Source organism: Artemia franciscana, chromosome 13, assembly GCF_032884065.1.
Source record: "Artemia franciscana chromosome 13, ASM3288406v1, whole genome shotgun sequence".
Taxonomy (NCBI): Eukaryota; Metazoa; Arthropoda; class Branchiopoda; order Anostraca; family Artemiidae; genus Artemia; species Artemia franciscana.
The window spans coordinates 18,739,036-18,763,448 of NC_088875.1; the positions used below are offsets into that span (position 1 = coordinate 18,739,036).

At 34.3% G+C, this 24,413-nt stretch overlaps 1 protein-coding gene across 6 annotated transcripts in view; it reads right to left on the reverse strand.

Moving 5' to 3' along the window:
* Positions 1–2,220: 2,220 nt before the first annotated feature.
* Positions 2,221–24,413, reverse strand: part of LOC136034603 (uncharacterized) — a 146,162-nt gene continuing 123,969 nt past the window's right edge. For 3 of the 6 annotated variants that reach the window (XM_065715871.1, XM_065715872.1, XM_065715877.1), the window contains 8 exons: positions 24,249–24,374; positions 22,535–22,615; positions 19,410–19,715; positions 17,092–17,375; positions 14,026–14,663; positions 11,875–11,989; positions 8,069–8,306; positions 2,221–6,465 (listed from right to left, as the gene is read on the reverse strand). In XM_065715871.1, coding sequence (XP_065571943.1) covers positions 6,199–6,465; positions 8,069–8,306; positions 11,875–11,989; positions 14,026–14,663; positions 17,092–17,375; positions 19,410–19,715; positions 22,535–22,615; positions 24,249–24,374 — 2,055 coding nt within the window. In that variant the 3' untranslated portion in view covers positions 2,221–6,198. Of the gene's footprint in view, positions 6,466–8,039; positions 8,307–11,874; positions 11,990–14,025; positions 14,664–17,091; positions 17,376–19,409; positions 19,716–22,534; positions 22,616–24,248; positions 24,375–24,413 lie in introns of all 6 variants that reach the window. The other 3 variants (XM_065715874.1, XM_065715876.1, XM_065715873.1) reach the window with 3 other exon arrangements.

Here is a 24,413-nt window from a genome sequence, read left to right on the forward strand (position 1 = left end):
TTCCGGTTTCCCCCTCCAACTCCCCCAATGTCAACAGATCTGGTCGGGATCTCTGAGACACGAGTTCCTTCTAAATATCAAATTCCATTAAGATCCAGTCACCCGTTCTTAAGTTAAAAATGCCTCAACTTTTCTAATTTTTCCAAATTAACAACCCCCGGCTCCCCCGAAGAGAACGGATCGGTTCGAATTATGCCAATTTCGTATCTATAACTTGTGCTTATTCTTCCCATCAAGTTTCATCCATATCTCTCCACTCTAAACGTTTTCCAAGATTTCTGCCCCCTCCCCAAACATCTATGTCCCCGAGTCCGACTCGAAAATGGAGCATCTGAGACATAAGATTCTTATATATATCAAATTTTATTAAGATCCGATCACCCATTCGTAAGATACCCCGATTTTCACGTTTTCCAAGAATTCCGGTTTCCCCCTCCAACTCCCTTCAATGTCACCGGATCTGATCGAGATTTAAAATGAAGTTCTAAAGCATAAGATCCTTCTAGATATCAGATTCCATTATGATCTGGTCACCCGTTCGTATGTTCAAATACCTCATTTTTTCTAATTTTTCCAAATTATCCCCCCCAACTCCACCAAAGAGAGCGGATCCGGTCCAGTTATGTCAGTCACCTATCTAGGACTTGTGCTTATTCTTTCCACCAAGTTTCATCCTGATGTCTCCGCTTTAAGCCTTTTCCAAGATTTCTCCCCCCCCAATGACATTGGATTCGGTCGAGATTTAAAATAAGAGATCAAAGTTACGAAGTCCTTCTAAATATGAAATTTCATTAAGATCCAATCACTCCTTCGTAAGTTGAAAATATCTCATTTTTTCTAATTTTTCAGAATTAACCCCCCCCCCCAAGTAGAGTGGATCCATTCCGGTTATGTCAATCAGGTATCTAGGACTTCTGGTTATTTTCCCCACCAATTTTTTTCCCGATCCCTCCACTCTAAGCGTTTTCCAAGATTTTGGTCCCCCCCCCCCAACGTCACCGGATCCGATCGTAATTTAAAATAAGAGCCTTGAGGCATGAAATCCTTTTAAATATCAAATTTCGTTAATATCCAATCACCCGTTTGTAAGTTAAAAATACTCCATTTTTTCTAATTTTTTCGATTTAACCGCCCCCTCACTCCCCCCTCCCAGGAGGTCGAATGGGGGAAACGACAATTTCTAATTTAATCTGGTCTGGTTCCTGATACACCTGCCAAATTTAATCGTCCCAGCTTATCTGGAAGTGCCAAAACTAGCAAAACCGGGACAGACAGACAGACGGACCGACAGAATTTGCGATCGCTATATGTCACTTGGTAGATACCAAGTGCCATAAAAAGCACAACCTCTTCTGCTGCTAAGTCTCATCTCTTGAAGCATCAATTCGAAAACATGCTGAAGGATTTTCCCAAGGCTGTTCGCTGTCATTTGGTTGTTTAAGCGCAATCCCTTTGCGAAGTCCACGTAGACGGGAAGTTGTGTCACAGCCAAGAATTCTATGAGCAAAACGAAGCAGTTTGAAGGTTTCATTCCCAGTCTTCATAACAGTAGCTTTGATTCCCCTCGTGCCGCCAAGATCTATAGTTTCTTTGATAGCATTTATATTGAACAATTAAACGCTGTTTTGCTAGAAATGCACAACAATTCTAGACAAGAACAAACAATTTAAGCTACGACGGTGCCATCCCTTGAACGCACCCAATCTGTGCCAGTACCTACGCCTCTAGAGGCGGAAGGTATTAAAAGTCTGAATTAATGAAGTGAAGAGAAAATATTTGTGTATCATTAAAAGTAAATGATTGTGATATTCTGGTACTTTTTGGTGGAATAGCCAAAGAGTGTCATCGGGCTGGTGCTTTTCTTGTTCCATCTTAACAGGAAGCTGAATAGAATAGAGAAAGATGGATTGCTACTCTACTTCACGCGCAGCTGTAACAGTGATCAGTAATGCTTAATAGAGCTAGCCCTGGCTTAGCTATACTCTCATCGTTTAGTCCTCGAGCACAACGACTATCCTATCTAAGGCAGGGCTGCCACCCCTAGCGATTTATCACTATTTCTAGGGATTTTATTTCACGTAAACACAAAAATCACTAAATAAGCATATAAACCACAATATTCTTGAAGATTACTATATCAAGCAAAAAATCCCCGAAATCTAGTGATTTTTTTCTTACTGGGTGGCAACCCTGATCTAGGGGTAACAACAGCAAAATGAGTAAATTATCTACGGCCATTTATTCAATAACTATAAAAACTTTAGAAACCTTTTCACGTCGTAGAAGCCCGCGTGTTTATACAATACCTGACTAGCCTTGCTATCAAAATGAATCGAGCTAAACCACAGTCAAATTCTTAACAAACAACAAAAAGGAAAAGAGCGATGAAGTAACCAATATGAAGGCTAATTTACGACTGACGTCCATAATCACAAGTTGGCACCATTCAATTCAGACTAAGTCCAAGAATAAACTGTGGTATAGCCCTAGTCTAACGAAAAGGAGCTTTTTAAACACAATCTCGTATCACAAAAATGGCAGAAGGTCATAAAACTAAATTAATAGAACATGTAACTCTGAGCGACTTTATGCGTTTAACTGTCCAATCTAAAGAAACATTTTGATATATGTATTTTTTTTCTTTTTCAAGCAGAAGCTGAATATTTTCTCTTAAATGTCCTTTTCCTTTTCCCTTTTGATTTTCTTCTTTATACAGTTTGACACCAAGTATCACAGAACGCCACACTAAGTTTTGATGATACAAATCATAAAATAGTAACGAAAAACAAAACAAAAAAACGAGACTATTAGCAGGACATACTAGTTATGAAAAGACAAATTGCTCTAACAAGCATACATAAATTCCAAATATTAAATCTAAAATTAATAAATTTTATGTAAGTTATTCAATTTTTACCGAGTTGCATACTCCACTTAATCGATTTTATGTTGCTATTTATACAAAAAAAGCTCATTAATATAGTTTATAAACAACGGGATTATTTTCTTCTGTTTTACAAACAAGCAAGGCTTTTCATGTCATCTTAAAACTAGTCGAGTATGCACAACTTGAATGACGCATACAATTTTCTTGAACATTCCTGTGAATATTTTGAGACGTAAAAAAAAAATCTATCCTGAAATCATCGTAATTTGAAATTATTATAACAAAATTTCAAGTTTTGAATACAGAAAAGCTACTATATTGCATCAAAATTATATATATAAAAAATTCAGTTCAAATTAGGAGTAAAAAGACAGATAGTTTTCTTACCGTACAGGCAAAACCAGAAGACCTACCATATTTTTCGAAATTTTAAGAAAAAAGAGAAAAAAAAAACCTGTTTCATTGATAATTTGTTCTATGAAACGTACTTCAAAATTTATCTATGTACCTCTATTTTCCGAACATATCTTCTCTGCTATACATCTTTAACACATAAAAAAAAAATATCCTTTTGTCTTTGATAAAACTATTGTAAGATATAAAACATCATTATTCAGTTATACCTGACAGTTAGATTGGACAGTTATACCTGACATTACAGATAAAAACCACCAAAAGGAGGAGATTCAAAAGAGGTAAAAAGAAGCGCAATATCGGATACAGCTTTAAATAAAACATTAAACAAGGGAAGTATATGAGCTGACTCGCCATGAATAAACTCTACATAAGATTAACAAACGGCAAAATACCAAAAAGATTGCCACATTTAACTAAAATTAGGTAATAATCTCATGGCAAAGTCGTTTGCTCTATTGGAGACTATTGCAAATAATTTTCAAAAATGATTACACAACCTTATCCCAACAAAAAGGTGAACTGAGAGGTGCCAAGTTAGTGTTGTCAGTAGTTGAAATGAATCAAGAAAAGGATAACGTAATGTTGGAATAAACGGTACAACAACATTACCACATAGGTTATGTAGGAGAATAATTGTTTTGGGAGGGGGGAAAACAAAGCTGGAATAAAGCGGTCCAAATAATAAGTCAAAAGAAGACAAGCTATTTAATTTTTAACTTACAAAAATTACTCAAGAAAAGGTACCTCATATATATTTTTTATTCCACCCCGTCAGGACCGTATCCAGGATTTTTTTTTCGGGAGATGCATAAAAATTGTTTGTTTTACTCTTATATATAATTTTTAGGTATTTTCGCGAAGATGTAAATTTAAAAATTGAATTCTTTTTTTAAGAATGTTTTCATCCATTAAATTTTCTTATCTTTCAAAGACGAGAAATTCTGCCAAATTTCAACAAAAGAAAGTAAATCATAGTTTTCTGTATTGATAGAATTAAGGGCACCAAGGCCCCCATCCCAGAAAACTTACAAGATTGAAAAAAAAAGTGTCCTTCAAATTACAGAAAAATTTAGTAAATTATTTATAACAAATAAAGGTTAAAAATTAGATAATTTTCGGCTAATAAATTGCGTATTTGTATAACCTTGGATCTAATACACCCCCTTCCACAACAAAGTATCACCATAACGAAATGAGCTCTGCTCCAGTAGTATTGATCAAAATTTTCACTAATTGACACCAAAGAAATATGTTTAACTAGAAAAGTTATTTGCCATTAAGCTTAGGTGCTCGGAACTGTTTCTTGACATCATTTTAGCTGTACTTGAACACAAACATATATTATAGTTATTTTGAAACTTCAACGAAATTTTTATTAAATTTAGTCGATTTTTAGGGAAACTGCAAGCATCCCAAATCTTCTACTTTAAAATTACTTTTCCTATTTGTGCAAAAGTTTACGAAACAGTCAAAAAAAAAAAAAAAGTGATGTCGTCACCAGGGAAAATTGTGACTAGACGTCTATTATGCTGCCCTCGGAGCCATAAGACACACCCGTAATTTTTTCCCATCTACATAATTTTTTTCTTACATTAATATTCCATTATTGACAAAATGACTTGAACATAAAAGGTAAAAAAAAAATTATAAACATATTAATCAATAGACCTTTGTTAAAATTCTCAATTTAAAAATACTAAAATTTCTTGAGATACGCCTATTTGGCATAGATGACAATATCATTTTAAATTCTGCTTTTAAAAACTAATCTGATATCACGTCCCATGCCTTCGGCCAATTTATCTTGCCCCCTATCAATTAGCCTATTCAAGGCTAACGAAAATAAAATGAACGTTCCGATATACGATTCAAGTTTAATAGTTATGGCATAACATTATTGGATCAGGTCAGCACCACGCCTGCATACTTTAAATAGTAATTTAGTTTTATGAAATAAATTTCAAAAGTGAAATTTTTTATCAGTCCTAGTCCCTCATTTCAATTTGACCACGAAAACGGAACAAGCATAAAAAGTAGAGGGAAGAAAACGGTGTAATGATAAAAGCTGGGTTCAAATTTGAATCACAGGACGGACTCTTTAACATTGTTGACTAGACCGTGTTTTCTTTTGTATAGCATACAAGCATAATATTAGTGATATTTTTCTTCTGACTAAAACCAAGGATAAAAGAAATTTTCTCTTACAAGGTCCTCCTACAAGTCAATCTGACAAAGTCCACTTTCTTTTTTGAAGTTTTGGAGTCAAGGCATTTAACTGTATTTTAAATTTAAAGAGTCAAAAGAATATTGTCTAAAAATAACAGTTATTACAAAAAAAACTTCCAACTTTAAATTATTTTCAGAGGCCAGTTTGACTAAATCTTTTGTTAAATAACCTAAAGAACATTCTCTGTATTCAAAATATAAGGAAATACTATATTTCTGGATTATTTTCTCCCATCCGACACTGAACATCCAGATTAAAATATGCATTCTATTTTCGAATGTTTTGCTACTTTTTGTCATATTGTTTTTTATTGTTTTTTTTTTTCAAATTAGCCTTAGTGCAATTCATATGCTCTGTGAATATCAATAATTAGTATTGACACCCCTTCGCTCCATTATGAAGCACAACCAGTAAGTTTAACCCAGCTTTCGGAATTTTTTGACACCACTCAACAAACTTCAGAAAAAAGAGTCAAGAAGCACCTAAGAGGAAGCATAGTGTGATTTACTACTAGTTAATGTGTTTCATACAAATACGGCAAGTACGGGGCATAAATACATGAGTCAAGTACTGGTCAACGCAACACGCTTAGCTGCCTAAGTTGACCCCCCGAATAAACACAATTTGATTCTCATAAAAATAAAGGAAGGCGCACTTCAAACATTAATCAAGGAATGTTCTGTTTCACAGGTCCCTCTTTAGTGGGAGATTGAGGGCCGAACATTTTAACATGACCACTGCGCAATTGATTTAAACTAGGTCCAACAAACTTAAACTGAGACGGTGATCCAGACGCAGTCAATTCGTTCACTAGACGAAAAAAGTCCTCGTCTAAAACACGTCGCTTTTGATTCGTCGGCGAAGTCCCAGTTGAAGAGGATTGAGAACTATCGTGTAATCGCTCAAATTGACGGAGACCCGCTATCGGACTTGCCTGAGAAAAAAAAAAGTTTAAAAACTAAGGCAGAGTGGCAAAGCTACCTTTGTTCCCTGGGATCAAAGATTCGTAACAATTTTCTAACGCCTCCTTAAGATGGGCAGATGCCGCCCTCTGAAAATTTAAGCATATTATGACTTAAAATACGCCTTTTCATATTTTTGACCAATTTCGTTGGTGATTCTTTGACGTCACAAAAAAACTTCTCAAAACAGTGTTGAAAAATTAAGAGTGATAAATTATTCTATTTACTATTAATAAATTAATAGTAAGAGTAAAACTTATAAGCTTTTATTAGACATTCTTGAGTCCAACAAAAAATTTCATTGATCTGGGAAAAAATAAAAACAAAAACTTGTGACTAGGCACAATGCGTATAGGAAGTGCATGTATGAAGAATTCTAATTCATACATCTTTCAAGGTTATTTAGACTGTGTTGTAATTACATAAAAGGGCAACATATTTGACGATCTCTGAGGAGACGGTTAAACAAGAAGCTCTGAACATAGCAGGATAGAGAACATAGTATGTTATACAATGAGCCAGTATCGTTCCATAAGCAATAGAACAAACATACGAACAAAGAAGAGGAAGAACAGACAGAAAGAAAAGGGAAGTCTATTTAGCTCCAAATATTGTTAAATGTTATTATAGTATAGAAAGAGAGAAAAATAGACACAAAGGAAAGAAAATATTTGAAAGGGGTGTAATTAAAACATTCAAAACAAAGTAAAAACAAACTTAATTTAATTGAGAAATAGGCCTATCGACTGTATATTTTTCTGAACAAATGGCTCAAAAAAGATTTTACGAATTTATAATCTGAGAACTCAAGAAATTATTAGCTTAACACTAGAGATTTTAAAACAAGATCCAAACGTCATTTCTGTTCCCCTTATCGTAGCTTTGAACCTTCGTCACTAAATTCTATTTTTCTAAGGTTACGAAATATTATTCCGTTCAAATTTCCTATTGGAAAAACGAAGCCAGTTTCTTATTAATTGCGAATGTGATCAAATTAAAAAGCTTAATATTAAGTTCCGCAGGAACCTTGACTTTTTTAACAAGATCTACCACATTCTGGTACAACAGCATTTGGTTAAAAGTGAAAAAAGAACATGGAGGTAAAATAAAAATCAGCTTCTAAATATCAGGCAAAGGCAGATGACTATGGCAAGTGTCTGAGATGGGACTTACTACTATTTAAAAGGCGGACAATGGCCATTTACAAGAAAAGTAATTGAAACTGATTCTATCTGCTGGGTAGCACTTTTTTTGGCAGAGCACAAATCCCTTAGAAACTAAAAATATTATAACCAGATGACCTTTAAAGGATAATATAATTTTTATTTTTTAACAACAAAGTTATTATCATAAAATTTAGTAAAGACTTCAGCCAATTCGGCAGGCAATTACTCTAAATGAAAAGGATGCAGATAAGGTGAAATTAGAATAAAGTATATAAAAGGTTAAGGTACTGAAACCATCACAAAAAGGGCCAGCAAACAAACAAAAACGCAATTATTACAAAGCCGCACTCAATTTACTTGCCTTTAGCCCTCCACATTACCTTTTCCTTAATTAAAGAACGAGTCATACCCCTGCCTGATCACCGTGCCAGGTGTTGTTCTGATTGGGCGTTCCGCCCTCAAAGAAGGGACACGGAAGAGGATGGTGTGCAACTGTAGGTGAAGGCTCGGTTCTGGTTGGTGAATCACCCACGGTGGTTGAGGAGGAAAGAGGTGAAAGATCTGAGGAAACAGTTCGACTGGACTGAAGTACTTGCTGGAGTTCCTCCCTCTGTCGGCGAAAGTAATTTTGCCTGTCTTCGATATGCCTAAAAGACAAAATTCAATGAAGGACCGTAATCTCGAATAGCTTCACATTAGGAAAGACAATTAACGAAAATGTATGGTCAGGGGAGGGGGACTGGCAATTTTGCTGATTTTCGACAAAATAGCAAAAAGGGTTTTTTCAGTGGAATTACAAAAAAAAGGTGCTGCTAAAAATCTAAGGGGTGGGAGGAAACGTTCAGAGAGCAGTCACCCCCCCCCCCCAAATGACACACTTCACAGCGGGGATTTGCTCTTAATGGAAAGATATTTTTCTGAAACCCCCTTCAAAAAAACTCGGAAATGACATTCTTCTTTTTGCGTTAGACAGGTACTTTTTAAGACTTATGCTAAAGACACCAGTAAAGATAGGCTCAGAAAAATTTTAAAATTAGCTTTTGTCAAATTGGCTTGTGAATGGGTTATTACTTTTTTCTACTGTATTATCTTCCATGAAGTGGTTTCAAAAGAAGATTTGTTAGACGCATACAATTACGCAGCGACAAACTTGTTATGCTATTACCCTTATGCTGCTATTATAATTCGTGGAGCCACTACTATCTCGCCTCTTAAACAAGCAGTAAACGTCTTGTCAGGACAAGACCAAACAACTGACATAATATTCACAGATTACAACAAGTTTTATACATCACCAAAATATCTCTCTCTATTTCATATGTGCCTCAACTAACAGTTAAATGCGTTGTCTATGCATAGCAGACAAAGTCAGACTTCACTCTAGTTTACCAAAACTTTATGAATTGTACTATGATATCTTTCCAAAGAAACACATAGCGATAAGTCCTAGTTTAAGCCGTGCCTTACCCGTGGTATTTTGATATTAAATAGAGTGTGACCGATTGTACAAAGAAGGACAAAGTAGTAAATCCAAAACGTAGATCGGAGGTTAAGGTGTTCATAACACAGGCCAGATATTATTGGACGAAAATATTCATAGTTTTGTGTTTCTAAACTATCAGGAAATTCCTACAAGATCAACTGTTACTAATTATTATTTTACGACTGTGCCGGATTCATCCTCCACTTTCAATAATCTCTGACAGCACATCAATTGGCAAAATCGTAAGAATTTGAATTAATTAACTTCAGAATAGACTGATAAGTGTTAATACCAAGAAATCTAGCCTCCCTGTTTAAAATACCAGTAAAATACTGTGCTAAAATTAGGCGTTTTCTGACCGGTCAGTCACAATATGTCCTTTTTACAAATGGGAATAAGTCTCACTTTGCCAATGCTTTTTCTTCCATGGGTCTGCCCAAGGAACTAAATTAGGTCCCCTGTGGACAGCTTTACTTACCTAGATAGTATTACTAGAAAGACGGTGAATACAGTGAAGATGTTAAAAACAGAATAGCCAAGGCACAGGGTGTTTTTTCAGTTAAAAAGTTTGAAAGAATAGGAAGATAGTCTGCTAACCAAGATTAGAATATTAGAAGCTACAATGGTGGCAGTGGTCAAGCATGGGCGCTCCGAAAACAGAGGAAGATTAGCTAGATGTTTTCCAGAGAAATTGCGAACGGACTGTTTTTGGTGCGCGACTGGCTGATTGTATCTCAAACATTAGACTGTATGAAAATTGTTGTTCAATCACGCTTTCTTGGGCTATTGTGAGAGAAAGGTTGATAAGGCTAGGGCACATTCTGCAGTTGAAGGGGGTGAAAGATTGTCAAAGATTGTCCTTTTCGGCAAACCGTCTAGGGCCAAACAAAAAGCAGACCGTCCTCTATTGGAGTGGGAGGATGTAAGGAAAGATTTAAGGGAAATGAGACCTTCCTAGAAGGGTTTAAAGGGCTTTGAATAGATCAGGATGGGGGAGGAGCGTGCGTGGCTGTGTTGGCCTCAGGCGGCTTGGTGCTGAACTGAGTTGTTGGTATTAGTGTCAAGTGATAGCCCCCTAATAGCATTATGATTAATTACCAGAATCGTTTTAGTTTGCAGACGACTTAACTATATTATAAATTGAGGCATGTTAGTACCCTTACTACAGAATTGAGTGTTGACTCCTTAATTGAGATGTTGAAATACGACTTTGACAAAGTGAAGCATATTTTGAGTAGTAAAAATAATGACCTTACGATTTTTCTTTCCTTAAAACAAGTACGAACGATATCACCAACTTGGAGCTTAGTGCCATAGACACCATAAAGCTACCGCAAGTTTGGGTGGAGTGACCTAAATTCCCATGTATATAAATGTTTGTAAATCTTATTGCCTTGTGCTTAAATCATGTTTTCAACTTAAAAAGAATTAGTATCTCAATGATTAGTTTCATAGCTATTTAGGGTTCTTGTGTTTATTGCGCCTTATTGCGTGCCTTGTTTGCACAAGAATACTTGAAACAAGATTCAGAACTATCAGTAACAGGACAAGGAAGCTTATGAAACTGAATTGTTCATTTGCAAACAGTAGAGCAGCAAAATGTATAAACATGATCTTTATTTCCACAGCATTGTCAAGCTTAAAGGCTAGATTCCCAGTGGAACAATATTTACATGATCTAGATTGTAAGCAGAACAGCAGACCATTATGTCAACGGAAGAGGTCCCCTGTTTTCATCGAATTTTAGATTTCAGACGTCTAAAAATAAGAATATTCAAAAAAAGGCTACAGAATGATTTCTCAAAGATGAAGCGACCAAAACTAACCATAGAAGTTGCCTACTTCTCCACTATCTTCATTACCTTTCCCTTCCCTATCTTGACAACTTGCAAAACCAAGTACCTAAATCAACTAACAAAATTTTCAGTAACCTCTTACATCAAGACATCCTCACGTCGGGAATGGGAAGATACCGTAACTCGTTTTGGCAGTATTTTATTCCTTGTTTTACATTTGGTCTTATTGCAAATGGTCTTAATTTGGTCTATAATTAAAATGGTCTTATTTTTTAAAACCTAAATATATTGATTTTGGAATGGTATATATATTGATTTTGGATATATATATATATATATATATATATATATATATATATATATATATATATATATATATATATTGAATTGTTCGTGTTTAGCTACCAAAGCGAACCCATATGCCCTATATTAACAGGCTGACTAATACACAGATATCAGTCAAATTTTGAAGCTAAGCCACTTTTCATAGCTTTATAGGGGCTGATGGTTGTCCTTTGCAATTCTTTAGGGACTGTAGCTTACAACTCTATATTTTATCAAAATAACATAGTCATTTTATTAAGATAAATGGCCATAGGTGTATAAAAAAAAAAAAAAAAAAAAAAAAAAAAAAAAAAAAAAAAAAAATGACTTCCTGAGACCTTCTATGCATTTTCATAAAGTTACAAAACAACATTCTGCTTCGTTCATTGTTTTTTTTTTTTTTTTTAACAAGTGGATTTCTTCAATAGTTACTCGATTTCCAATGTTTGGATATACGATCTGTTTCTCCCTTCTGTAACTGAATCCTTTTATTTTTAAACAATACCCATACAAAATCTTAATTATAAATGTAGAACTAATTCTCAAATAGAAAGGAACATTTCAGTGATTGTAGCAATGAAACCAGAGAACAACAAGAATTAACAAACTTACTTGGTCAAAATATGCTGAATTCGAGGATCCATTTCGTCAACAGATTTTAAAACATCGCCGTAAACTTCCCTCATTATCACATTCAATACAGCATTGGAGCTACATTTCCGTCCAGCTGGAAAGTAGAAAATAAATCAAAGGAATTGAAAATAATTACAATTGGCGGAAACGAAAAGCGGAGTAGCTCAAAAACGCTCGCCGGCTGGTAAATTTTAGCTCTTTAATGAATTTGTCCCTCAACGCAAAGAGTTTAGACAAATAAAATATAAAAACATTAAAATTCCCCCAGATTCCATAAAAAATGTTCATCCCTCGACCTTTTCAACTAATAAGGAAAAAAAAATTAACAAACACTTTTCCCTGTCTCTCGAACGATAGCATGAGAAAAAATAAAAGTTATTTCCCTTAAGGAAATATTCAGAAGATACATACATTAGAGCAGGGGCGTAATTTGCGATGGGGCAGGGGAGGAAGGGCAATTGCCCCTTCCAGGCTCCAGTTTGCCCCCTTTCCCCTCCAAGACTGAAATATAGTTCCTTCAAAAAACTCGTCAAAACTAAGATAAGCCTGCATAATTCCAGCATCCACAAAACGGGTCAATTTTCTTTAGTATATATTTAGCTTTATGGTACTATATGACTCTTATTTTTAAATTTTACTGTCATTTTCACTTGATTTGGGAAAATCATCTCCAAATTTGCGTCTCCAAAAGTCTGTGAAATCGTATCGAGAATCCCGAGACAAGTTAGACTTCTAATGGGCGGCATATGTCTAAAGAAAAGCAACTTACCGTGAACAAGGAAATAGCCCACGAAGATCACTTGAAGACCGATAATTAGTGTTTATATTATTCTAAGGTGTTCAATGGCAACAAAGGCAAGAGCAGCAATATGAACACAGTACAAATACTTTCAAGAAACAGGATACTTTGAAGAAACATCGCCCTTAGAGAACAAGAGCTCATATGGCACTTGTGACAAGGTCGGAAGAGCCAAGAGCTTCTTTCCACTAAGTTTCATTAGGATCTCTCCACTCTAAGCGTTTTCCAAGATTTCAGGTTTCCCCCTCCAATTCTCCCAATGTCGCTGGATCCGGTCGGTATTTAAAATAAGAGCTATGAGACACGATATCCTTCCAAACATCAAATTTCATTAAGATCCAATCAACCGTCCGTAAGTTAAAAACACCTCATTTTTTCTAATTTTTCCGAATTAATCATCCCCCCACTCCCCCCCCCCAGATGGTCGAATCGGGGAAAAGACTATTTCCAATTTAACCTGGTTTCGTCCCTGATACGCCTGCCAAATTTTATCGTCCTAGCTTATCTGGAAGTACCCAAACTAGCCAAACCGGGACAGACCGATAGAATTTGCGATCGCTATATGTCACTTGATAAATACCAAGTGACATAAAAACTTAAAATTGTACCTTGGTACCTTTTTTTACACATAGCACCTGCCTTGCAAAGGCTTCAATTAGTGAAGTGGCATTTCAAGTCGGATGTAGCATTGCCCTGATGTCCAGTTTTATACAAAAAAAAAAAACATTTTTCAAGTTAATACAACAGGATTTACTCTGGAAATTCTTATTAAGGTTTTCAATTCAATTTCGGTAATGACTTATGAACTATTAAATCCTTTTTTGTCACATTTAAAAGTTATATCTTTCAACAGAAGCATTTCTTTTGTGACAGTCTCTTGGCAACAAACGATATAGGCGGTCGACAAAAAGACAGGACTAAAACCGAATTACAATAAGGCTAATTAAATGATGAAACAATTAAAAGAATTCTTTATTTGATCCAGAAGACAAGAGCTTCAGTTCAAGATCTAGTGTCTGTAAAAACTCGTTGGTAAAACGTTATTTTACGGAATATCTCTGCGCGTGGTCTAGGCAGTAAATGAATAATGAGTATTCTAAAAACGTGGCATATCATTTTTTTTTTTTTTTTTTTTTTTTTTTTTTTTTTTTTTTTTTTTTTTTTTTTTTAGAAGCTTTAGGAGCATTTTGAAAAAGAACAAACAGTAAAAGATTTGGAAACAGAAGAAAATTTCAAAGAAAGTCGTGAAAATATGTAAAGATTTAGAGCCTAAAGAAAAGAAAATACAATTATAAATGAAAAGAAGAAACAATAGACAGGAACAAACTTACTAGAGGGTAGCTCTCCTTCAGAAACAGTATTCACTCGAAACCTCGATCTCCTCCTTTCCCGGACATCATCGTCAGTCTGCACTTCTGCGTCACTCACAGACATTGACAGTTTTTCGTGGCTTCGAAATCTTGGTAGTACCCCGATAAAAGATACCCCTTCATCAGTAGGAGACATCGGAAGACTGGCAGGCCTTCGTAATTTCTCCAGTTCCTGGGACAAACTTCTAGGATCTAAAGGATGAGAAAGACTGGCTGACTTTTGAGGCCTATAACCCCTTCGAGAAGTATGAAATAAAGCCGCAGTATCATCTTCAAACGCTCTTTCAGCTATAGGATATAAAGCAGGTCCGTCAGGTGATGAGACTTCGGTATCAAGAGTCTGCAAAGCTGAATGAGTTGTTGATTCATCTTCACTAATGCTGACGGTTGTCTCTGACTCGACCACATCGGTTAGGTTCCTAGTGTTCACTTCCAGGATTTGAACGTTGCTATGTTCTGCAAATCCAGAGTCTCGGCTATTTACATAGCTGGAATACTCGTCACCATGCAATCCACCTATTCCAGAGTCCAGTCCTGCGGCAGGAGCAACAGCACTCTGCCCTCCAGCATATACAGATCCAGGTAATGCAAAATTTGGCCTACAAAATCAAAATAAATGTAAACCGAATTACTATCATAAATTACATCACAAGAACAATTTATTTCTCAATTCTATAAAGTTTTTATTTTCATTATTGAAAAGTTTTGATAATCATTTTGAAAAAGAAAAGAAAACGCACCACTCAAGTTCTCGAATTCGTTTTGGGATTTTTATTATTTTCACATTGGTTATCAATCAGTCTTTTGGGGATGAGGCTTAAGCTATCCGGCCCCCTCCCTTAGTTTCGCCCCTGTAACCACATTATACAACTTAATTGATATATCCATAAAATATTTCCATGTAAAATTACCTTTTCATTTAAGGTTTCTAAAAGCCATTGAATATGTTTACACAATGGTTACTTGCATATGCAAAAAATCCAAACCCAATTTTGAGTACACTCAACAAATCTACCTGAACTTTCCACATTTTCATCCATTCCATTACGCAATTCATTTTGCTTTTATAAGTTGAGGAGTATTAGTTTATAAGGGGCTGTTGGTGTGAACTTTTGCGAGGTATCAACATCTTAGAAATTGGGATATATAAATCAATCTCACCATGGAACTTTACCCAGCTTATGTTCTACCCTGTCCTGATCTCCCCCTGGCATTCAATAAGCAATTAATTTAACTATCAAATTTTCACTTTAATTCTTTTCTTGTGATGATTGAAGACGTCTGAATAGACGCCAAAATCGATTTCCATGCATCTTTTCCATGTGGACAGAGTATACCTTTTATAAAGCCTGCTCCACCGTTTCAATTAATACTAATGTGTTAGTTGTGCAAACGTATTAATTGGATGGAAATACAAAAAAAAAAAAATATGGAACCTTTAGCTGTAAACAAAGATTCAAAAGATCGTTTTAAACTTTAAAAGAGAATAAAAATGTCATGCAAAACAGTTCAATGTAAAAGCAGTCGACAATTATTTTCTTAAATAAAAAAAAATCGCAAGATATTTTAAATCTTTGAGTATTTTGGTATTTTTTTTTTATTATATTTTGCGCACAAGATGTATTACAAAAACGACTTCAAATGGTTAAAGAATTCTATCAACAACTGTAAACAAAAACCGTCCGCTAGATAGCGGAAAAATTATTGTTGCAAAGATGTTTTGATAGGACGGCAAACACGGGCTTATAGATAGATCTTAGAAGAAAGAGCATTTGAACACCACGACAAAATGCCCAACAGTCAATCTGGCTCATTCGACCCAATAAAAATATAAATCATCTTGTTCTTCTATTAATAATATTTGGAGTATAATAAGGGAGGGATTGGATTTTGGAAATTTTGAGAAGTAGGTGTTATTTAAGTATAAATAATATTGGAAAGTTCGTCTGGGTAGGTATGAGGTATCGTGATGATTTTTTTACATGAATACTTTTAGTGTCTTTTCAGTCTATGTTTTGTTGTTGTATTTTTTCGCTTGTTTTGTGTATGTCACCATGGCCCAACTGGGCTTTCGTGTGAATAAATCTATCTATCTATCTATACATGCTGGTTAGCTAGAGAAACAACTACTCTTTCATAAATTGTCTTTTTTCTAGTTGGAAAAAAGATGTTATCTGTTAATTTGAAGATAAAATTAAGATTATGAATTCACGGTAAGTTCACACAATATTAAACCCAGCTTCTAAAACAGTCGCGGCAAAACAGTATAATATTCACACAAACATAAAATCATTCGAAACGTCTTATTTATTTTTTCACTTGAAACATTTCTAGAACAGTAACGTTTTATGCGCTACTAAAAACAGGACAGAAGTTCAGCTAGACCTTAAAAAATGTCAACGGTAAGATGTGCAGTGCAAAGCAAATTGTATGACGGGTCGTTTTCCTAGCTTAACATAATATAGGAGAATATGGTATTAACTTTGAGAACAAGAGCCTTAATACAAAAAATGGGGAATGTTAGGTTGGCTATACAAATTAATTTACAAATCTCTTTACACAAATATATAGAATGGCATTTTTAAAATTGCTTAGTGGAATGGCATTTTTAGAAACAGCAAAGTATTTCTACTTTGCTATTAAGGAATTAGCTTAGATTAGAATGTTAACGTTGTCAAAAAAGGGCAATATTCTTTCCAATAAAAAGTCCTGAAAAAATCAAAACAAGTCCCAGCGCAAAAATATAATTAATATATTAATTAATATAATATCATACATGTATATATATATATATATATATATATATATATATATATATATATATATATATATATATATATATATATATATATAATTTTATAATTTCTAATTTTATAATTTCGACTGCATTGTCACATTTCTTTTTCAAACATGTATTTTATGCCTTCAGTACTTTAAGATTGGACAAAACTACATCAAAAGTTGCCTAAATTTATAGGGTACAGTTTCGTTAGCACCTGAGGAACGACCAAATGAGCTAAAACTTACACATCACCAAAGGTTATTAGCTCAACAGTGGTGTCTCCATCTTCTTTCTTGAGCTTGCCAGGTGAAAACAAAAGATTAGCATCCATTTGCACACTGAGCTTGGAGTCGTTCTGACTATCACTAGGAAGTGTTGGAGAGCCCTGGTGGGGAGCAAGAGATGGCGGATGAGACTGTGGAACTTCGGGGCAAGAATTTTGGAATTTTTCAGATGCAGTACTTTGTGTGTTTACACTCAGAAGTGGGTCTAGTACTGGCTTCACAAGGAATCGTGAAATTTTTCGGACCTGAGAAGGATATCAAATTGGTTATATGCACTATTGACTTTCTATGCACAATAACATATTGACATATGACAATCGACACATGTACTATTGACAAAACGTTGTTTTTAGACATTTGAAATTTCATGTGCATCACTAGGGTGTCAAAAAAGCTTTGTTTTAGAAATTTATGCTCCCTCGAGGTTTTCTCATTCCCTTTTGTCAAAATTGATAAAATAAAGTTTAGACTATAGGTTTAGGGGAAAGTTTGCCTGAGAAAGGTTTAAGCTTTCAAACTTGCATTAAATCTCCGATTATTTTCAATCAGTTTTTTAGCGTAGTATAGAGTGAAAGAAATTTTGTTTTCCACACTGATTCAAACTATTTACGGTCTATAAATTTTGGACTCGCCACTCAAAATAAATATACATAATGAAGATTTGTTACAAAATCCACTTTAAAAGATATTCTCCATTGCGAATTGCTTCTACCTAGTAACTTGAAAGTTATACATTCGTAATCAGAAACAATATTAGTTCCCTAGTTCCAAGTGTTTCAGAATCAAGTTCCAGAAATATAAAATATGTTTTAGAATAGACCAACATAAAACAAAACAACTAAAAACTTCATTTCAAGAAACATTTTTTTAACTCAATCAGATACTTAATATACCTATATATTATGGCTTCCAAAATCGATGTTTTTATGATCGTTTCCACATTTCCATATAATAAGTCGAATCGCCAAGATTTTCAAATTTATCCCCCCTTTATCAATGCGTAATAACAATACTAATGTATTTTTATTTGTCTTAGCCTTTATTCAGGTGTATCATTTTCTCATAAAGTCAATAAAAGTGTATGTGAGAAAAACCCATACAAAAAACTGCTTTGAATTATAAAGTTACGTTAAAAGTGTCTAGTTTACACAAAAAAATTAGTAAGAAAACAATCTTATGCTCTAATGGTCAATTTTCACAACACAGAAAATATATTTAAGAAGATTTTGGGAAAAGGATATAATTCAAGTAGTAATAATACCAAATAAATATATATAAATTTTACTTTAAAGCAAAGTTTAACGTTCACACAAAGCTTAGCAAGATAGTAAGGGTATTTAATTCTTCGATTCATGCTCTCGTAATACCCGGGTTTCAAAATTCATGGTTCAGGGTTGGGTTCATTCAGCATAACCAACGAGCAAAATCTTGTTGAAAATGGATAAAGTTTTAAAGATTTTATGGCAAGGGACGAAAGATAAGGAAGTGACCTAGTCATGACAACTGAAAAAAAACAAATAACAAGAGAAATTGATTTTAACTATTGAAACATTTCAGCAAATTATTTTTGTCAATGGGTTTTTTCTTCTTTTCTTTTTTTAAACACCAGGCTAGGTATTTGACAAAGGCGCATAAATTTATAACACATTACAGTTAGTTTTCCTTCCTGACCACTAGCTAAAATTTTCTAAGATTTTAGTCTTATTATCTAAACTGATTATTTGTCATTATTGTTATCATTCTTGCTAGATGCATTATGGCTATTTGTGCTGCTCCAATGCCGCAACGATTTATTACAGTATCTGATACCTATTCAGGTAATACATCCGTTGTATTTTAATAAGATTTATATGAAAAAAAACGTAGCTTGGTCGTTTTGACTGTTTCCAGTTCAAGAGTTCTTCAGGACTTAAGAAAACCTAAGACAATCAAGCGTGTTCAAGCAAAGATAGTAATTATTTTTTTATAAATAAAACATGATTATACATTTACCTTTTAAAAGGCACAAAATGAAATTCTGTGCCCCCCCCCCCAAAGCAGCCAAAATTTACCTTGCTATATAAATTTGAGCCACCGTCCCCCTACGTTATCAAGCTTAGCATTTATTATTTTTTTATAATTGACTAAAATTTGCGACATGTATATAAACAAAAAGTAAGTAAGTGCATCTAAATACTAGACGGAAAATATATCACTAGTTTTAAATGAAAACATGTTTTCGTCACAATCATTTGCATTTCAAAAACATAAACTTCGTTAAGTACCATAGACTAGCGTACCTTTGTCGTTTCGGTCGTCAAACTACTATTTGAAGATGAATCACTTGGCACTACCATCACTGGTAATGAAGGAGGTTGTGGAGACACAGACTTCGAATCCTCCAATACCTTCTTCCCATCTCTACCAATCTTTTCATTCAAAGTACTCTGGGGCGACTGAACCATAGAGCTTAAAGCAGAGAGCGAGGGGCTACAGGGTCCGGATAAAGGGGTTTCTACGCTTTCAGCCCGACGAGGCAGTGGAGGTCGTGATTGAGAGGAGAGACAAGTTTGGTTCCGCGACGGAGAGGTACTCGTTTCTTCTCTCTGAAATTGCGAAGCTTCAGGTAAAAAGTTTATTTCTACTGGGGTACCACAATATTGGGTAAATTAATACAGAAAAATTTCAGCTAACCTCCTCGTTTAATACCCAAATTATACGAGATTCTCCGCTCAAAAGTTAAACGCCGGGGTACTATGCCTACTCAGGCTCTACAAGCATTGTGCATAAATCAAAGTTACTAATTCAGCTAATATAAAGGATTCAACAAAACCTTAAAAACTCGCAGATTTTTTTGACAAAGCAAAGCAGCATTATTAAAAATAATAAAAAGAAAAATACCCAATTCAGTCAAATTTCTAGATTTTTTTTGCTCACTTTTGTCTCTGTTCTGGTCTAGAACATATATAGGATTCAAGACAAAGAAGATCTAAATTGAGCGCAAATGGCTCTTAAATAGACATGTCCCCATTTTAATAGATACATGATGTACCATTTAAATGTCAAATATACAGATTTATGCATGATTACACAATTTCATCCATTTTCCACCCTTATTAAACCAAATATACGCCCAATTTTTGTCAGATATTCCTATAGCCTCCTTTATAGCTATTTTTAGGACTCACGTAAATCTTCTCACTTCGTTTTCCCTATTTTTTAACAACGTTTCAATTATCCAAGCCCAAGCTTAACCCATTCATCTCTCTATCTTTCCATCCGTCTGGATTTTATGTCGCCCCTTGTTAATTTAAATGTCCCATTCTTTCTCTATCCTCTCTTAACAACCAATATGGCTTAAACTACGTATACATGGACTGTGTCTGAATCATTTTCAAGGTATGGTAAATAATTGTGATCACAACGCTTAACCCACAGTGGTTTAAAAAAAATTTATCAAGTTTAATTTTCTTTCAGTATCACCGCTTAAGGCTGGAGGAGGAAAACCAATTATGAATAAATTCAAGCAGTCACTGGAATGTTTAAATACATAAAAAAAAATCTGCCTCCAATTTCGGTTAGGTAATTCCCTGATGTCTTTACACTTAATAAACCTATAAATAAAACACTTAGCATATTTAAGTAGGTGATAAATTAATCAACAATATTGGTTCAAATGATTATTTGCAAGTTCCAAGGACAATGAAAACAAAACCTGACTACTTCAATGGTTAAGTGGATACACAACCATATGTACCTCTAAAAATTACGAAAAAAATGAAGAGTTTAACGTGTAATGTAACGAAAAACATCTCCAAGTGCCTTTATCCAGTTTTGGCAGTAAGGAGCGCCAAAATAAAAAAGAAAAGTGAATGGGAAATAGCAAAAAATTAGCTAAAAACATGTGGCACCAAAGAGCTTCCAAAAATTTAGTTTTCTTATGATAATGCATTTTGTTTATGTTCGAATTACTATGGCCGAAAAAACTTGCTGGATTTAATTAATTAGTTTGGCTTATTTATTTTTCCGTCCCAAGGCAACCACACCGGCGTAAATGTGATACTGCCTATATTCCTCATAATTTTAAAGCGACAAAAAAAAAATATTAGAAAATTGCTATTCTTAGAATTGAATAGACCTAAGATAGGCTCAGGGGGTAAAAATAGTTTTAATTTCAATCTCCTTTGTACTTTAAACAAGATTATTCCGAGGCACAGTTAGGACTGTTCTGGATACATACGGAACTTAAAGCCGGAAGAGCTTTAGTTTAAATATTAAACAAAATAGAAACTGAATTAATTCAAATTGGCAGCGTCAATAATGTGAGCAGTGTACTGTTCTGAAACACAAATTACTTAACTAGATAATTGGCAAGTACCTTCTGCCCAAGAGAAAAGTCGAAAGGTTAGTTGCACATTTTGTACTTGGGGAGGTGGGTCAGAAATTTTTTTTCCAGCTCTCTGAAAAAGAAAAACACTACAGTTTTTCCTTTTTTGTCTGTTGCACAATAGGCTTTGCTACCTGTTTTCTTTACCCGGGTAGAATATTGCAACAAAATTTATTCAATAGTTACGGTAAAAACAATAAAAAAAACTATATCTAAAATTATTACATTTCTTTTACCAAATAAGCATCTTCGGAAAAAAGCAGCAATAAGCTAGGCCCTTCAAATTATTTGCTAAATGTGGCATCCCAACTCATAAAATAGTTCACAAAGGAAAATAGAAACAGCTGTTACAGCCTTTGAAATAACAGCTGTTTGAAATAACAGCCTTTGAAATAACAGCTGTTTGAAATAACAGCCTTTGAATAAAACAGCTGTTACCTTTGAAATAAAGCAAACAAAATATGTCAAAAAGCTATGAATTAGCTAGCAGGTACGCACGAACCGCGAAATAATTCAAAAGGTCGAATAACAGCATTTGATTGTATTCCCTGTTTAGCTACTATTCTTAACGCTCACAATTTTTTTTTCAGTACCAAGTAACTACAAGACGAGGAGGGTCAGTGAAGAAAGCCCGATAAAACACAAACTTTCAAGACGCAGGTTAGAATTAACCTGTTAGAGTTACTTAGATTAAATTGGAGTTACTAAATTAATTTACTAAACTAAGTTACTAAACCTCAATTAGAGTTACTAACGCCAAATAATTTTGTTTATATAAATGTGAGATCGGTAACCTTTATTTAGATTTCATTTTATCTTTCACTTCTATCAGTGTAATGTCTCCATGGAGTTTCAGCAACTGTTGAAATATTTCAGCCAATATAATAATTATAAACAATTAACTTTTTAATATTTAGGCATAAACGCAAAAGAATACAAGCATTTATCGATGGTTAAAAAATGAGCTCTACTGGCAAAGGTAGCAGATATAGACTATATGCAACAGAAATTCAAGCCAGAAAAATATACAGCACATACGTTTAACCTGAATCGTCTTTTCGACCGAGTGCTTGGATAACGCACAGGGGATGGAGACTCTTCAGAAACTTGATGATGGAGCTAGTATAAAAAAGAAATCTATTCAGATTCGCCTGTTATGCTCAGTTTGCGAATACTGGAAAAACAACAATAAATACAAATAGGCTGTTTAACATTTCACTTTTTGCCCGACTACATTATTCTTACTTCTTGTTACAAGGATACAAGCACCCAATGAGTTGATAATAACTTGAACAAAATAAATTCCATTTAAAAAAAACAGTCAGGAGGAAGGTCTTTTCCTAAGATAAAATTGGAATGAGTCTCGAAAAAACTACATTTGACAATCCATCCAATGAAAGGCAACCTGGACTAAAAACTCCAGCTAATGTCGACAAAAAATATTCAGAGCCATCTAGCGTTTGACGTTCCTTGACATTTTTTTTTTTTAGCTTTTTAATTATGGTTTTCTCAGAAACTGAGAGGAAACACTTATTGATACAATAATTTTGCCATACAATAATTATCCTAATTTTTCCTGATTATTACACTGAAAATAATGCCAACAACCGCAAACACTACATGACATAGGTGGTTTTTTGTCAACACTAGCTCCAGTTTCCATTCTTATAAAATACCCATAGTTTTGAGCCGAACTTTCAATAACTGCAGAACTCTAGGCGCTGATGTTTGATAAAAATTAGTCTTCAGAATAAGTGCATGGACATTATTAAATGTTCAAATACTATTTTATTAAATACTAACAAAAAATCGTACTTCAAAAAGAGCAATAATATGACAAAAAATGCGATCAATTTTTTGAATTTGAGTCATGTGTACATAAGCGTCTGGTTTTGACGACTTTTAAAACTTTTAAAAGGTTTTCAAAGAGACCCTTAAACTGATTTGAAATGACTTCAATCTGTAATAACCCTGTTTTCTCCAGGCACAGCTTCATGGATAAACATCCATAGAAAAGGAAGGGGAAACAACAATGAGTCTCGTAGCTAATCAAAGTACACAAAGTATTTTTTTTATATGATTATCATAATTATTATTATTTAATGCATCTAATCAGCTTTTAACTTTAGGGCGATGTTTGAAGAAAATATTTTTAGGGACTTATAATGGACAAGAATATAAGAAAAACGATTGTGCAAAAACAATTTAATGCATGGACAGAAGCGAAAGGAGGATTAGAGACTCATCACTTATTATCAGAAAATGATACATTTACATCTTTTTCATTTTCCTGAATTTTCGTTGATCTAATTCGCAAAGCTCACTTTAAACATGCGATTCAAACCCTCAAAATCAACTTTCATAATCCCCATCATTACTTAGCTAGTAGTCATATTGGCCTTCTCGATCTATAGGAATGTCCTACACGTTCCTAAAAGCTCCGTAAGGTCGATAAACGTCGATTTCTCTTATAAAGATCACAGACCATATGCCGCAAACAGTCTCTCCAAACCATTAAGCATTCATGTTGTGTAAATGGATAATTTCATTTCTTGTTTCCAAGCGAAGGAGGGCACCAACAGCTCCTTGAATAGCTTTTTTTGTAATGACAGCAATGGACAGCAGTGCTAGATAACATTTAAAGCACTTTTTTTTAGAATTTTGACTCCCCATTACCATATGGCCGTCTAATCTTTGCCTACAACTTTTAATATGTATGAGTAAGTCCAATGAGAACAGTCAATAACAGTACCTTTTTAACAGATGGCCCTTCAAGAATTGGAATCTTATCAGGATCGGCCGCCATTTTGGCCAAAAGCTCATTCATTAGCTCAATGAAACCACTTACATGAAGGGAAGTCATTAAATTCTTAGACACCTACAAGAGAAACAATCCATGAACATCAGACGCTAGCCA